Source organism: Archocentrus centrarchus, chromosome 1 (genome assembly GCF_007364275.1).
Source record: "Archocentrus centrarchus isolate MPI-CPG fArcCen1 chromosome 1, fArcCen1, whole genome shotgun sequence".
Taxonomy (NCBI): Eukaryota; Metazoa; Chordata; class Actinopteri; order Cichliformes; family Cichlidae; genus Archocentrus; species Archocentrus centrarchus.
In genome coordinates this window covers 15,374,362-15,388,352 of record NC_044346.1, presented here as the reverse complement: position 1 = coordinate 15,388,352, position 13,991 = coordinate 15,374,362, and the positions used below count along the sequence as shown (strand labels likewise).

General features: G+C 42.9%; 1 protein-coding gene across 6 annotated transcripts in view; it reads right to left on the bottom strand.

Moving 5' to 3' along the window:
• Positions 1 to 493: 493 nt before the first annotated feature.
• Positions 494 to 13,991, bottom strand: part of fam13a (family with sequence similarity 13 member A) — a 54,223-nt gene continuing 40,725 nt past the window's right edge. For 3 of the 6 annotated variants that reach the window (XM_030729307.1, XM_030729314.1, XM_030729298.1), the window contains 12 exons: positions 10,411 to 10,567; positions 8,260 to 8,325; positions 6,019 to 6,232; positions 5,799 to 5,940; positions 5,466 to 5,547; positions 5,152 to 5,357; positions 4,844 to 4,927; positions 4,515 to 4,610; positions 3,616 to 3,699; positions 2,704 to 2,900; positions 1,718 to 1,819; positions 494 to 1,631 (listed from right to left, as the gene is read on the bottom strand). In XM_030729307.1, coding sequence (XP_030585167.1) covers positions 1,508 to 1,631; positions 1,718 to 1,819; positions 2,704 to 2,900; positions 3,616 to 3,699; positions 4,515 to 4,610; positions 4,844 to 4,927; positions 5,152 to 5,357; positions 5,466 to 5,547; positions 5,799 to 5,940; positions 6,019 to 6,232; positions 8,260 to 8,325; positions 10,411 to 10,567 — 1,554 coding nt within the window. In that variant the 3' untranslated portion in view covers positions 494 to 1,507. The remainder of the gene's footprint in view (positions 1,632 to 1,717; positions 1,820 to 2,703; positions 2,901 to 3,615; positions 3,700 to 4,514; positions 4,611 to 4,843; positions 4,928 to 5,151; positions 5,358 to 5,465; positions 5,548 to 5,798; positions 5,941 to 6,018; positions 6,233 to 8,259; positions 8,326 to 10,410; positions 10,568 to 13,991) is intronic. The other 3 variants (XM_030729336.1, XM_030729320.1, XM_030729328.1) reach the window with 2 other exon arrangements.

Here is a 13,991-nt window from a genome sequence, read left to right as displayed (position 1 = left end):
TATAGGAAGCATTTAGAGGCTGTTATTTCTGCAAGAGGAGGATCTACTGAATATTGATGTCATTTTTCTGTTGGGGTGCCCAAACTTACGCACCTGCCTAATTTTGTTTAAATAATTATTGCAGACTTTCTGTAAATCCTATAAACTTCATTTCACTTTCATTTCACAGGGGTGTCCAAACTTTTGCATACCACTGTATCTGAGCACCTACTCTTATGAATAAGTTAGTGCCACCTTTAGGCTGAAGTAGCAACGCGAATATCTAATCAGCCAATCACATGACAGTGACTCAGTGCCTTTAGGCATGCAGACTTTGGTCAAGACGACCTGATGAAGTCCTAACTGAGCATCAGAATGGGGGAAGAAAGGAGATTTAACTGACTCTAAACATGGCATGGTTGTTGGTGTAAAGTCTTTAAAGTCCTTTGAGTGGATGAGTGAACATTACCAACCTCACGTTATTAACATAAGAAAAACACAGAGCCCAAAAACCTTCAGTAAAAATACGATTTCATTAACATTATATACAAAATACAATTTATGTACTAAAATGTACACACTCAATTCATTAAGCCTGCCCAGTGTTTACATTCAGTGAAAACAAAATTCACACTGATTACCATCCAGAAAATTGGAGAGAAAAAGGGGAAAAGTACTCGCTCACAGAAATGTAAACATACACGATGATCCTTATTTACAAACAAACGAACCAACCCGCTGTGGCGAGGACGAGCCTTTGGCGACCGCGTCCGCCTCAGAACTGGTCTAGTGTTAATCAGTGTGAACAAACACACACAGCAGTGATTTAAAGGGGAGAATAGCTTATTTAACATCAAGTAAATGAGGGGAAAGCAGGTTAATGCGTACAATACACAGCAAGGATCAGTGGTCAGAACAAAACTGGATGTTTTACTGAAGGAGATGACAGATTTTGGTTCACTGTGTGTGCTCTCTCTGAGCTGCTGTCTTTGGGTTGCAGTGAAAGAAGAAACAACTTCTTTGAATGATTGAACATCTACAGAGACAACAGAAGGTGATTTAACACAGTGGTCAGAAGTGAAACTTCAGTATTGTGAGCATGATAGAGTAACATCTACTTTAGAAAAATACACAGACTGCTTAAAAATAGCGATAATTTTTTAGCTAGCAACTTATCGTGTGTTTTTAAGACTTCTATGGCTGTGAGTGAGACAAACATCTGTTGATAAAAACATTTAAAATAAATTATCAGCAATACAAGTGTGATTCAGGTCTGTTTGTGCGTGTCGCTTTGTCTGGAGTAATGTTTATTTTAAGGTGAGGTCCGGCAAAAGCAATGTTTTTCAGGTGCAGCAGCTCGCTGGATCGACGGCTTTCTGCGAGCGCCGGAGGGAAACCCTGCCGTGCTCGACAGAGTGCATCAACGGCATCCGAGGCCAGGAAAATATGATGTTTATTTCCAGCAGGGTGAGATGTGTTTGACTGTAACACTGGAGACTGAGCACCAGTTCACTTAGAGTCTTTTTATTCAGATGAACTTAGTCGGGTCTCTTTTGCTGATGAGGACTTCGAGCAGCCGCAGTTTGGCTTTGACGTGCTTGTATTCGTTGTACTCCACAGCCAGCGGGGACCGGTCCTCCTTCTGCACGTTCCTGTGGGAATGAGGCAGCGAACATTTAAGATGCAGCGAGGGAAAATCCTCCATATCAAAATTTGAAGGGACAGTTTTTTTTCTTACCTTCCGTTCTGTCTAAAAAACTGGTCCTCAAACTCTTTCAAGTTCTTTCGAATCCTCTTCTTCTCCTCTCTTGCCTCTTGGAGCTGCTCCACGAGTTCCTGCCTGCGGGACGAAAAAAAAACAAAAAAATTATTTAAATGTCTCACATTAAAACATTTAAATGCTTAAACAACACAGTGGTGAATTAAGTGCTCAGATCCTCTGCTTAAGTAAAAATCCCAGAAAACAAAGTATCAAAAGTATAATGATATTAACCTATGTAAGCAAAATGCTTATGTAGATAATGCATTAACGCAAGTACAATCACCTGTGACTCAAATATTCTCAAGGAAATTATTTGTTGGTCATCTTTGTATACAGCTTGTTAAGTCCGCTGAGGTAAGCTTGTGTTTTTTTAAGGTTTTATTATTGATCTGATCCCATTTTGGATCCCATTCTGATCCCAAATCAAACATGTGGAGCTACCTGCTGTACTGTTGTACACCTATGAATAAGGGAGCAGCTGAAAGCAGCTTTTTTTTCTAGATCTGATGGAACCACCAGCCAATTAATGGTTCAGTCACAGTAATATGATGGCGACCTACTTGTAACTAGGAAAACTTGGTGGTGGCCCGGTGATTGCCTTGCACAGAGGTTCAGCGTCCAACGCCCTCAACCTCTGCTTTACTACTTTTGGAATTTGCACAGGCAACCTGGTGGGAGGCAACCTGGTGGGAGGCAACCTGTCTCCAAACAAATGCGATCTGACTTGGACTGACTGCAATCACTCTCAGACACATGGGCGAAGGTTTGTAAATAATTGCTGAGGCAACAATTCACACAGGTTTTATTGCCTTCTTGAAGCACCAAAGTCGCTTTGAAGACAGCGACCTAACTAAAATGTATATTTGCCTCTGAAATGTAGTAAAGGAGAAGTATAGAAGCATTGTATTTAAAGAGTAGTTTCCTCTACAGTCCTGGTTACTGTCTCTTTTTTCAGTACTTACATAGTAGCAGAGTGCAGGTTGGACAGCCTTGTGTCTGTGGTGTTTTTGGAAGGTGAAAGTTCATCCACGGGTGAAATGAAACCGTCCACTTCATCATCCACGTGCTCCAGGAAGCTGAACACGTTGATGTCGGGTCGGACGGTCACGGTGAACTGAGTCTTGGAGTCTCCGTCGTCCTCCGAGCCGTCCTCTTCCTCCTACAAAGAGACAGAGGAGACGTTAGACACAGCGGCTGATGGGGGGTGTCTCTCAGTGAGTGCTGCTGCAGCAGATGGCCTCCTGGGCTCAAATACTGCAGGGCGGGAGGATCGTGCAGTGTTAGTGGACAGAGGATGGTCTTCATTTGTGAATCACATCTGGAATTATTAGTATTTATGAATGGAGTTAATCGGGACACCTTTACGCAATTAAAACAGGAAAAAAAAAAAAAAGGGTTTCCAGCAGTGTGCCTGCTGGAAACCGCTGGAAAAATACTAATAAACAATGACCCCTTTTTAATATAAACTAAAACACCGTCTGTTTACGCACTGTATGTACAGATATTGTCTGTTTTACACCCTGAAATCTACACTGAAGGCAATAATTTTATTATACTGGATGTTAAGAAAAGTTAAGTTAAAAGTTAAGAAAAATAAAAAGGTATTTCAGCCTTTTTTAAGGCATTTAAATCATGACAAGTTCCAGCCTGTTTAACATACACATCATTACAATAACAGAGTGAATCATAGATCAGCAGCTACTGATTCAACACTTGTACAGCAGGGGGGGAACTGCCCAATCAACAGGCAGCAATCAGGCTCATTAGAGGGTAAATGGTAGTATGTATAAAGGGGAGGAGGAGTGGGAGTTTAGCAGGTGAGGAAGAGGGAGCTGATTCACTGATTATTTGAAGCAGCAGCAGTGGCTCTTCACCTTGATATCGTCGAAGAAGAGTGCGGTTTCACCCTCGATAATGGGCTGTAGGAGGGGGCCTCTGCGCTTGCTGGAGGGAGAGCCCTGTGGTGACGGTCAAGAAGGAGGCGTTAACCACGCTGAGATGCTCACTTTTTAGAGCAAGAGCATGAGACTGCCATTCTGTTTGCACTAAACACTGACTGGGGCCAACACTGGCTCCACCTTTTCACTCCAGATGAAAAGAATTTTGAGTCATTCTTTTCATTTTTTAACAAAACAGCTGCCCAAAAAATGAAAACCTAAACAAAGCATTTTTGCACCCACATATCACAACTTTTTTTCCCATGTTTCTGTCAGATTTAGATATATTTATATGCTTTTTGTTCTAATTTGAGCTCCTTCATCTCATTCTCTGCAGAATGCTGCACCCTGTACCTCTGTAAGAAATAATACGGCAGCAGGCTCAGTCTACATGTTGAGGATTAGATACACTGCATTATATAATGAGTGTACATAATGCAGATCATGTCTTACATAATAAAGATATTCATTAAATAACAGAGTAATACACTCTGTCTATAAGCAGATTTATTTACCTACAAAACTGGAATGAAAACGATTTTTAAAGTTACATTTTATGAATAAGCTGTGTTTACTTTCTGTTAGTTATTTTCTCAGTTCCTGAGCCTCTTCAACACTCCGTTGTCATTTCCTGTGAACTCAACCCATCAACGCTGACCTTCCTTTACGGGTGCACTGAACAGTCAGACAGCACGGCTGCTGTCCGTTCCCAACAGCAGGTGCTAAAGCCAGCACCAGCAGGGATTAAGTGTCTCTAGATGTTTTGAGAGTGTGGTGATCTGTGGTGCTCGCCTGTAAATCAGGCAACTACAAGGAAGTTAAGATGTGATACTTACTATGACAGGAATGGTGGAGGCTCTGCACAGGATCTGCTTCACCAGGCGATATCTGTCGTACAACGGCTTCATGACTTGCCTCTCGCTCTTGGTCATCTGGAGCAGGAGGGGAGAAAAAGGATAAACTGTTAGTCCTGTCATCCTCTGTTCCTGCACATTAACAAGCTACCATAAAACAAAATGACAGCTAACCCAGTTTTCCTTGCTATAAAATCTCTGCAGTGTACACACACACAGACACACAGACACACAGACACACAGACACACACACACACACACACACTGCTGATTTCTGATATAGCTCACAATCAGGATGGAGGAAGACTTACCGGTCGGCCATGTATGCTCTCATAGTAGAGAAGGGCTTTCTGCAGGGCGACTTTCTCTGCAGCAATCTGCTCCCGTGTCATATCCTGTTAGCAGGAAACAGGAAGTGAGTGACTCACGTTTCAGAAGTGACCTGAGTTCAGTGGGTGCTGCAGCACAAATCATTCCTCATGTTTGGTTCTGTGTAATAATAAATTAAAAGCCTGCAGCCTGCTTTAAAATTTATGTTTGTCTTAACATGTGAACTGTTTCTCCTCGAGATGTTTTATTCATTCATCCTTGCGAGTGTGGGACATAGCTGCAGATTTACCTTGATGTCCTCGGGCCGGTTCACCTCGTCCCTCTTCTCCTGCAGCTTCTTCAAAATCCCCTCCAAGGTGCTTTCTACCGGCGGCTTCGACACCTTCTCCTGCTGAGGTTTCTTTTCCAGCTGAGAACCAAAGCTTTTGGGCAGCGTGTTGCTGCGCTGACGGGTCAGAGGCGGCAAGTCCTCTTCAGACTTCATCAGTTTGTGTTCTGGTGAAGGAGACGGGAACCAGGGAAATATATATATATATATAAATATATATATGACCTTTTTTATTTGTCAGTTGTTTTGACAGGTTTTTGTGGTGTGCATCTTACCTTTCAGCTCTTTACGAAGCCGGGCCAGTTCGTTCATCCACCGCAGCACTTCTGGGTTTGCAGCTTTGTCGCTGTGGGAGGGCTACATGGAAAAAAAGGCAATAAAAATACATGAAGATCAACTGCTCTTTCAAAATAAAGCATCTACAATTACCGTTCACATGACCATAACTGTGCAAATCTGAAGTAGGGCTCTGCCTTGCTAAACAGCTGTAATGAGTCTCCTCTGACTTTCATTAACCTTGTTTATGGTTCACAGAAACATCATTATAGTCTGACTTTATAGTGTAGGGCATTATTAACATGATGAATGAACAGGTTCTTACTACCTACCCTGTATTTTCGCTCCTCTTCAAACTTCTCCTCAAACCTGTGGATCTTCTTCTTCAGTACATGAATCCTCTTTGTGAGCTGGGCGGAGGTCAGCTCCTCTCTTTCATCATCACAGGAGCCAAGAGATGAACTCCGCCTGCGGCTGAAGAAATAAATAATGGTGTTACGACTCGCAGCTCCTTCCTACCACACACAGCTCTGCAAAACCATGTCAGCTTACCTGATGAATGAATGAGCGTTAGGCGGTGATGGAGGCACTTCTGTGTCATCCAGGTACTGCTGGGACTGTCCGTAGGCATAAAAGCGAGGGGAAACCATCGGGTCGCTGGCCTCCTCCAGGAGCTGGCGGATAACACGTCCCCCACCATGAGGGGACAGCCTGGCTTCCTCGCGGTCCATGCTCTCCCTTTGCAGTGAGTACGCCGGGACTGGTTCTGAGTGACACAAACAAAAACGTAAAGATTTTCACCACATTTTCATTGTTCTGCACACACAAGACATGAGAGAAAGTAATGTCAGGTTAGTCGGGGATCTTGCTTGGAAGCTCCCCTTACAGCACTAACAGCCAATCAGTCAAAAAAGCTTTGTAGCTAGAGCATAACAAAATAACACACACGTTAGTCTAAGGTTTGGATATATAAATAAAACCACAAGATTTTTTCTATTAATAGTTAATCTGCACATTATATGCATGAAAAGTCCTTGAAGTTGATGTTGGAAGACCAGTCACATAGAAAAAGCCCAGCCTGCTCTGATTCTTTAACTTCACCATCCAGAGCAGAGCAGGTACCAGCAACTTCTCTCCAATTTGAAATTCAAGGAAGCATTTAACTGGATGCAAAATGTGCCAAATAATGAAGAATAAGCAATATTTTTTTTTCTAATTTTCCAGGAAAATACATCACAAAAAGCCTTTTTATGTGAGCTAGTGCAAGATAATTAACAAAAATGAACTAAAACAGAAAGTGCGAGCTCATGGGGAATTTAAAGTTACTGGGCTGTTATCAGAACACTTCATTTCCTTTCAGTCTTGTTGATTTATCATTGCAGAGCTAATTCAGCATGCTCTTTGGTGGCTGTGCTGTTTGGCCAGCATGCTTCTGAATTTCACATTTCACATATTTTCCTGTTGGGTTATATTTTACTTGTGAAGTCAAAGAGCAAATATACGAGGTCAAAATGTGAAAATGTCCTGGGAAAGTCAAACAGCATGCTTGTTTTCTAAAAATCAGTCCCAGTTCTCATCTTTAAGACGCCAGAAAGCTACTTTTCTCCCTGCTAACATAATCTCGGCTCCTCTCTGGCTCTGTGGAAGGTTCTGGATGTGCTTCTGTGGGGAAAAAAAAAAAAATCCTCTGGGGCTCAACAGTCACAGATGTTGCTCTGAAACTGTGGGTAAGACACACCCACCCTGCCTCTCTCTCCGTTCATCCCCTGGTTACGGTCTCCACTCTGGCAATAATTATTGTATGTGAAAATAGCCATGCAGATACCCCTGACAATCGCCGGGCTATTAATAAAGGCTGGTACTCTGTGGGATAATGTCAGGGTGTGACCCCTGATGAGAGGTACAGTGATGAGTTTGTGTTTTAGTTTCCACTCTGCACGATGAGAGATAAACGGTGCATCTGTTCGAGGACGTGCATTAGAGAGAACGACAGAGCAGACAGAGGATGATCTTCTTGTTTGAGAGAGTTAACAGTTTAAAATTTAGACTAAAAACACTCTACAAAATGTCTCAAAACACAAAACTCAGCAGGAATTCTGATGTAGATTTCATGGAAAAGGACAGACCCATAAACTCAGGTGTCGGGAAATGAGAAATGCACAGAGGAGACATTACACCGAGAAAATAGCTGAAGGGAGTAAAAACAAGCCCTGAAGGAAACCAACTGTCAGTGTAAACATTCAAGGTGTCAGTATGTAACCATGAAAATATGCACGCCCAGTCTAACACCACACATGCATATTTTTCTTAGCTGGGGTGAGTTAAGGTGTATGAGAAGCGATTTAGCTCAAATTCCAGCTTGGGAGTCCCGGGGGTCCTCCTTCACTTCCAGGTACGTGCAGTTTATCAAGCAGCAGAACTCTCACTCGCTCACAGCAAATGAGCTCTCAGTCAGACTGAATGTCTTCCTTTGTGGCCTATTATCAAGCTTAGTGCAGTGTAGCCGGCCAGCAAGGCTTCATGGCATTTGAAATTAATCCTTTAAATCAACTGCTTGCTGATGGCTCAGGATTAACTAGACTAATGAAACAAAAAATACACCAGTGTGCCATTTCACTAAAGGTCGTGTGCGTGTCTATGTGTGTGACCCATTGCCACAATGTTCCCAATCATTCAAGCATGTTGCCATGCAGTGGTAAACGTCAAACAGACAGCCTTTCCTTTCTTTCACTCTGACATGCTACTTACAGAAAAGCCAGTCAGCACTGACAGTGATGTTAGTGGGAGACTTACCATCACAACAGCTCAGATGGAAAAAGCTTTTAAAATCAAGGAAAGGGGTGTTACAAAACGGAGAATCTACAGGAACAAAAGAGGGAAATGGGGGAGAAGAAGGAAAAGACAAGATGAAGGAAGGAAAACAAAGAAAGAGGAGTAAACCAAAGAACCAGCGAGCATCCTTCCTGCTGAATCAGTTATTGGAAATTAAACTAGCTCACAGCCACATAAACTTTAATTAACAGATGAGCCACGTGAGCTCTATAAGTGTGTCTCCTGCTTTTGAAAAGCCTGCTACTGTTTTTCCACCATCGCTGGCAGACAGGCAGGAGCACAGCAGCAGCAGCAAATATCAGGTCACCAGAACAGGCAGTGACTGGAACTGTACTGGGCCAAAGGTCTCAAACCACTGCCTAAAGCCCTCATTCACCCACATGGCCATTTGGCCTGCATTATACCTTCTTTACAGTATGCAGCAATCCCTCTTTGGCTCTCTTTGCTGAAGAACAATCGTGCCAGCTACACGGAAATAAAGTTAAACTTTGCACAGCACTTGCACATCATGACCAGCTCTGCTTGTTCTCTATGGAGCAGCCTGTCACAGCCAGTCATGCAGGCGCCCTGCTGCGTGCCTGTTACCACGAGCTTATTTTGTATTCAGGACACAATGTACAGAAGGGGGCGGGGGTGGGGTTTACCAAGAGGCAGAAAGATATGAAAAAAATGACAAGATGCAAAGGATCAGATAAAAAATGTCTTTATGTCAGAGCAACATAATTATTTGGACTGAACAAAGAGCTACAATTCACTGCATTGTGCCTCACTAAAACACAAATTACATTTTAACTGCAAGTATGTACCACATGCCATCTACTAGGCTAGGCATCAAAACTGTTCAAACCATGGCTTCAAACAAGCTGATGTAACAGCTTACCAGTTCAGACACAACACGTCAGTATGAGACAACAACATCTCATAGCTCCCCAGTGTTTTCCTTGTATGAGGTCTGGCCACTAGAGAGCTCCACCAAACACGCAATCGCCCACTAATGCCCCAAACACGAGGCTGCTGAAAGTGACAGGCTTATTGCATAGAACAGTTTTGTTCTGATTCTTGCATTAAACAGGAAGTGGCAGCAGTGACAGCGGGAGTAAAGTCAAATCACTGCATTGAAAAAACGTCAACACAACATGCAGCAACATGTCCTTCAACTGTTTATCTAAGTGTATGAATGAACATGCTGGTCATCATGCCAGAGTACAGTTCAGCAAAATGTTCAATACAGAAACCTCCACTCAGCTCGACAGTGTTGCAATAGCCTAACAACACGATCAGAATGGAAGTGCACACGCGCAAGCATGGCAAAAACAAACACATTCATAACGAGCTCAAAAGTGGTCTGACAACCTAAAGAAGGTGAAAGAAACCTATGAATGATGCAATGCTTTAGCTCTTTCTGCAAACACTCTAACAGTAACGCCACTTGATAAGCCAGGATCAATAAATTAAGATCCTGTGCACAGCTGACACATCAGGCACATGCACAGGCATGGCTTTCTAAATAGAGCACGAGCCTTAACATTTCAGCCGTGATCAATAAACTCTCCAAATGCAAACACCAAGTTTGTATGGCCAGCTGACTGCTACACTGTTATCACCATCCATGCTGCCCTTTAATGATTGATTTTTGAGTGAAAATTGTAGCACTAGTCATCTGTTGCTAAGCCTGCAAACAGTTTTATCACATAAGTGATTCTGCTAAAACGTCACTTTCTACACTTTAAATAAAACCACAGATAGAGTTTTTGCTACATAGTCATATTTTCCTCGTGTGAGATGAAGACAGGACTGCAGTGCTAACTTGTCCTTCCAACCAAGCAAACAAGCACATCTCTGGTGTCTCTTGTCCAGAAATAGGTGGCTAGAGAACTTAAGAGGATATTTAACAATTAAATTCTGCAGGAAAGGCAGAAGGAGCTGCTTCAGGAGAAGGAGAAGGAACAGATGAGGCAGCAGAAGGTGTGCAGCTGCTACCCAGACACCCAACCAGGGTGGAGGATCCTGAGCCTGTTGTCTGGACATGTCTGCGTTTTTGTCCAGAAAAATTATAAATGGACTAAAAGAAAGCAAATATCTAAGCAACAGCCAGATGGTCTCCAGGCTCACCTCCCCAGTTGTTGTCCTCCGTCAATGCTGTCAGATCCAACCGGGGCACGTCCTCGCAGTTTGTCTTCTCGCAGTCTGAGTCCGGGCCTCGCACCTCTCCGCCGACCCTACCCATGTCACAAGTGACGGGCGACTCCTGGATCTTCATCTTCAACGTCTGCACAACCATGAGAGAAAAGAAACGAGCGCTCAACAACAACAGGCAGCCTGTGAACACACTCTTTAAGTTGAGCCACACACTCCCTCAGACTAGCCCTGCCTTAATGTAGGGGGCTGCTCCCTCACTGTGATTCGCTGCCCTGGCTGGTCAAAACATCCGCCCATCTGTCTTTAGCTGAGTACTAGAGAGCAGGAGTGGCTTCGCTCCGCCTTCTCCTTCATCCACAGGATTCCCTCGCCCCTCCTGCTCCTATTTTCCCTCTCTCTCGCTCTCTTTCTCTACCGTAGTTTTTCTTGCTTTTTCTCTTGCCTGACATGCATATATTCCCCACCCGCCCAGCTCTGGACTTGTTTGTTTAACAGCAGCAAAGAGCAGAAGGGAGGGGTGTGCTGGAGGCAGAGATAGAGAAGAACAGAGAGCGAGAGAGGGAGGAGGGGCATGAAGTGAGAACAAGGAAAAGAACAAATCGTGAGCCAGCACACGTAGACTGACTGTGTGATTTTTTTGTCCCCCTCCATCTCTGTCTCTGCAGACACCCAGATGAAGCAGAAGAACTACACGTAAACCACTTCCTGCATCCGGCATTTTTCTTACTCCACAAATTTCCCTATCAGCCCCTCCTCTTTTCCTATTTTTGGATTTCAGACTATCCAGAATTCCACTTTGCTTATCCAAGATCAAAGCTGTTTCATCAACTTTGGGTGTACTGTAAATAATTTAGGTGAAAGGACACACTCAGCATGTCATGCATTTTCAACATGCCCATGTATCACTTAAATCTAAACCCATGAGGTCCAGTTTCCGCTGTCTAGACGTGGGACCAAGCTATTTTTAGGGAAAACAAATCAGGACTCACAGCTACTAGACTTCATAAATGCCACAGGTGGCCTTAAGAAAGGGGTCCACTTGACTTTGGTTACAACAGACCTTGTTTTGTTTTGGGGTTTATTTCTGGTTAATGATATTTAGTTTTTGTTGACTGGTTAAAAGAAAAGAAAAGAATAATTAGTCTTAGGTGTGTGGCACATGTGTCCTTGTGGTTTAGTGGAGGGAACAAGGCCAAAAACGCCTCAGCTCTTTTATGGGAAACAGCTCTGATGTCATGTGACCTACAGAGGATATAACAAAGATAATAATGCTGCCCCGAGAGAACGTGCAGACTGTGACAGGCGAACAGAAGAAACTTCCCCTGAGATGCGCTGACCATTGCTGTTCTCAGATCAATGTACAAATACACACTCACACACCATTCAGGACCACCTTATCACAGAATGCCTCCACATCCACCACCCATGCATACTATCTTTTAAAGCAGGCTAGCCAACAGTACACTATATTACAGCGCAGCATCTGACATGTCCTCACTATTTCTTTAGACTGTCAGACGAAGGCACTTTTGACAGGCCATTTGTGGCATCTGGAACATGCACGACATGCACAAGTATTTGTGCATATATGCTGCCTCCAGGATCTTATTAGACACTTTCACACAGTCCTACAAACACTCAGCTCCAGCATGGTCTTTGAGTAGATCAAGCTTCTCGCCAAAGGGATGTTTGCTTTCCAAGAACCTCTTTAGCTTGCGTGAAGCCAATACTGTCTCTTTTCTTTAGATGGTGAGTCGTCTGAATATGGATATATTAGTTATTATTCAACTATTTTCCTAAGTAAACTAAATTGAAGAAGACTCACAATTAGTTACTTTAAACTTTGGAGTTCTTCTCTCCAACTTTAAGAGTAAGCTGCTAACTTGCAGCACATTTGTCTCCAGCCTGCCTGTCCTGCTAACCTGGCTGGGAAGAACATCCACTGGTCTGTCTGTGTCTTGCTTGCAGCCATTTCAGGGCTGTGTTGTTCTGTCATATTGAGCCCTGTGAAGGTGAGACTGAAACACAACTATATATACATTTAATGAATTCCAACTGGCACAACCATTATCTGACTCTCTGAATTCCTTTTAGACTCTCAAGGAGCCAGAAAGTCTTCACCCTTTTATATGCAAATGACTCGACATACTCATAAACTTTCTGCTCACTTCCACTGCCTGATTAGTTTATCCTACTTGTTTCGGCAGACTTGTTTAGTCAGTATGCCGACAGTAATTACTCACAGAAACACTGCTGTAGGCAAAGCATATTGCAATTTGTTCATTCAAACTACTTTATTACTACCAAGAATTAATTTTAGCTGGCAGAACTTAAAATACTAATCAGCTGTTTGGCTGGCAGCCAGTGCTTGTGGAAAGTTCTGTTCAAGTTTATGTACTGTATACAATTGGTGGCAAATTGAGCGTTACATGTCACCAATATCACTCATTATCATTTCCTTGATACTAGAAAGCCTTTTTCTTTAAGTAGCCCCAAACATTCATTTTGAAATGGAACTTTTATCAGACTGCAAGAAAAAAAAAAAAAAACTTGTGAGGGAAATGAGGGTTTCCTTGAGCAAGTTTACAGATGAACTGACTCATCACAGTGACGTGAGCAAAACTGGCCTGAACCAGAAAACATCAGGCAGGTCAACTTGTTCAACGTTTTTCTAACTGGTTCATCGTGAGCCTGATTACTCATGATGAACCCTTCAGAGTTAATCAAGAGCAATTAATTGAATGCTTGCGAAATATGCAAATTCAGTGACATCTACAGGCTGTTTATTACCTACTGTCTCATTTAGAGAATAACACTGTTCAAACCAAGAAAACCTGTTAATCATTTTTTAGTAGCAGTGAGTATTGACTAGTTCTATACTTGTTCCTTGTTAATTACTGTACTTTATGTTCTTTCTTGTAAAGTGTTACCAGTGTGGCAGATGGCTGTTTCCAAGTTTCCAAGGTGAGCAACAGCAACAACAGATCTGTTTTCTCAGATCATTTTACATGCAAACAACTAATCAAAGTGATAAGAGAGAGAGACAGCTATCTGCTCACTGATTTGTTCACAGTGATCACTATCAATGAAGTGAATGCAATCATCTTAAGATGAGAAAATTGTACATCAACTTGATTACAGATGTTAAAGCTTAGTGTCGTCCTGCTGTGTTAAAATAAATTGACATTTGTCAGCACATCTGCACACACACACACACACACACACACACACACACACACACACACACACACACACACACACACACACACAAAGTATACTGTTGGACAGAACAGCCACACTTGTGTTCACTTTCATGATTATAGCACCATGAGAGGTACAGCTGGTGCTAAGAGGGGTGAGCGTGACAACGCTACTGTGTGCCTGTGGGTACGTTTAGTGGGTTTAATTGATGAGAGGGATGTTTTAGATGATGATTAAACTGTGCTTCAACGGTTAACACACACACACACACACGCACACACACACACACACACACACACACACACACACACACACACACACACACACACACACACACACACACACACACACAC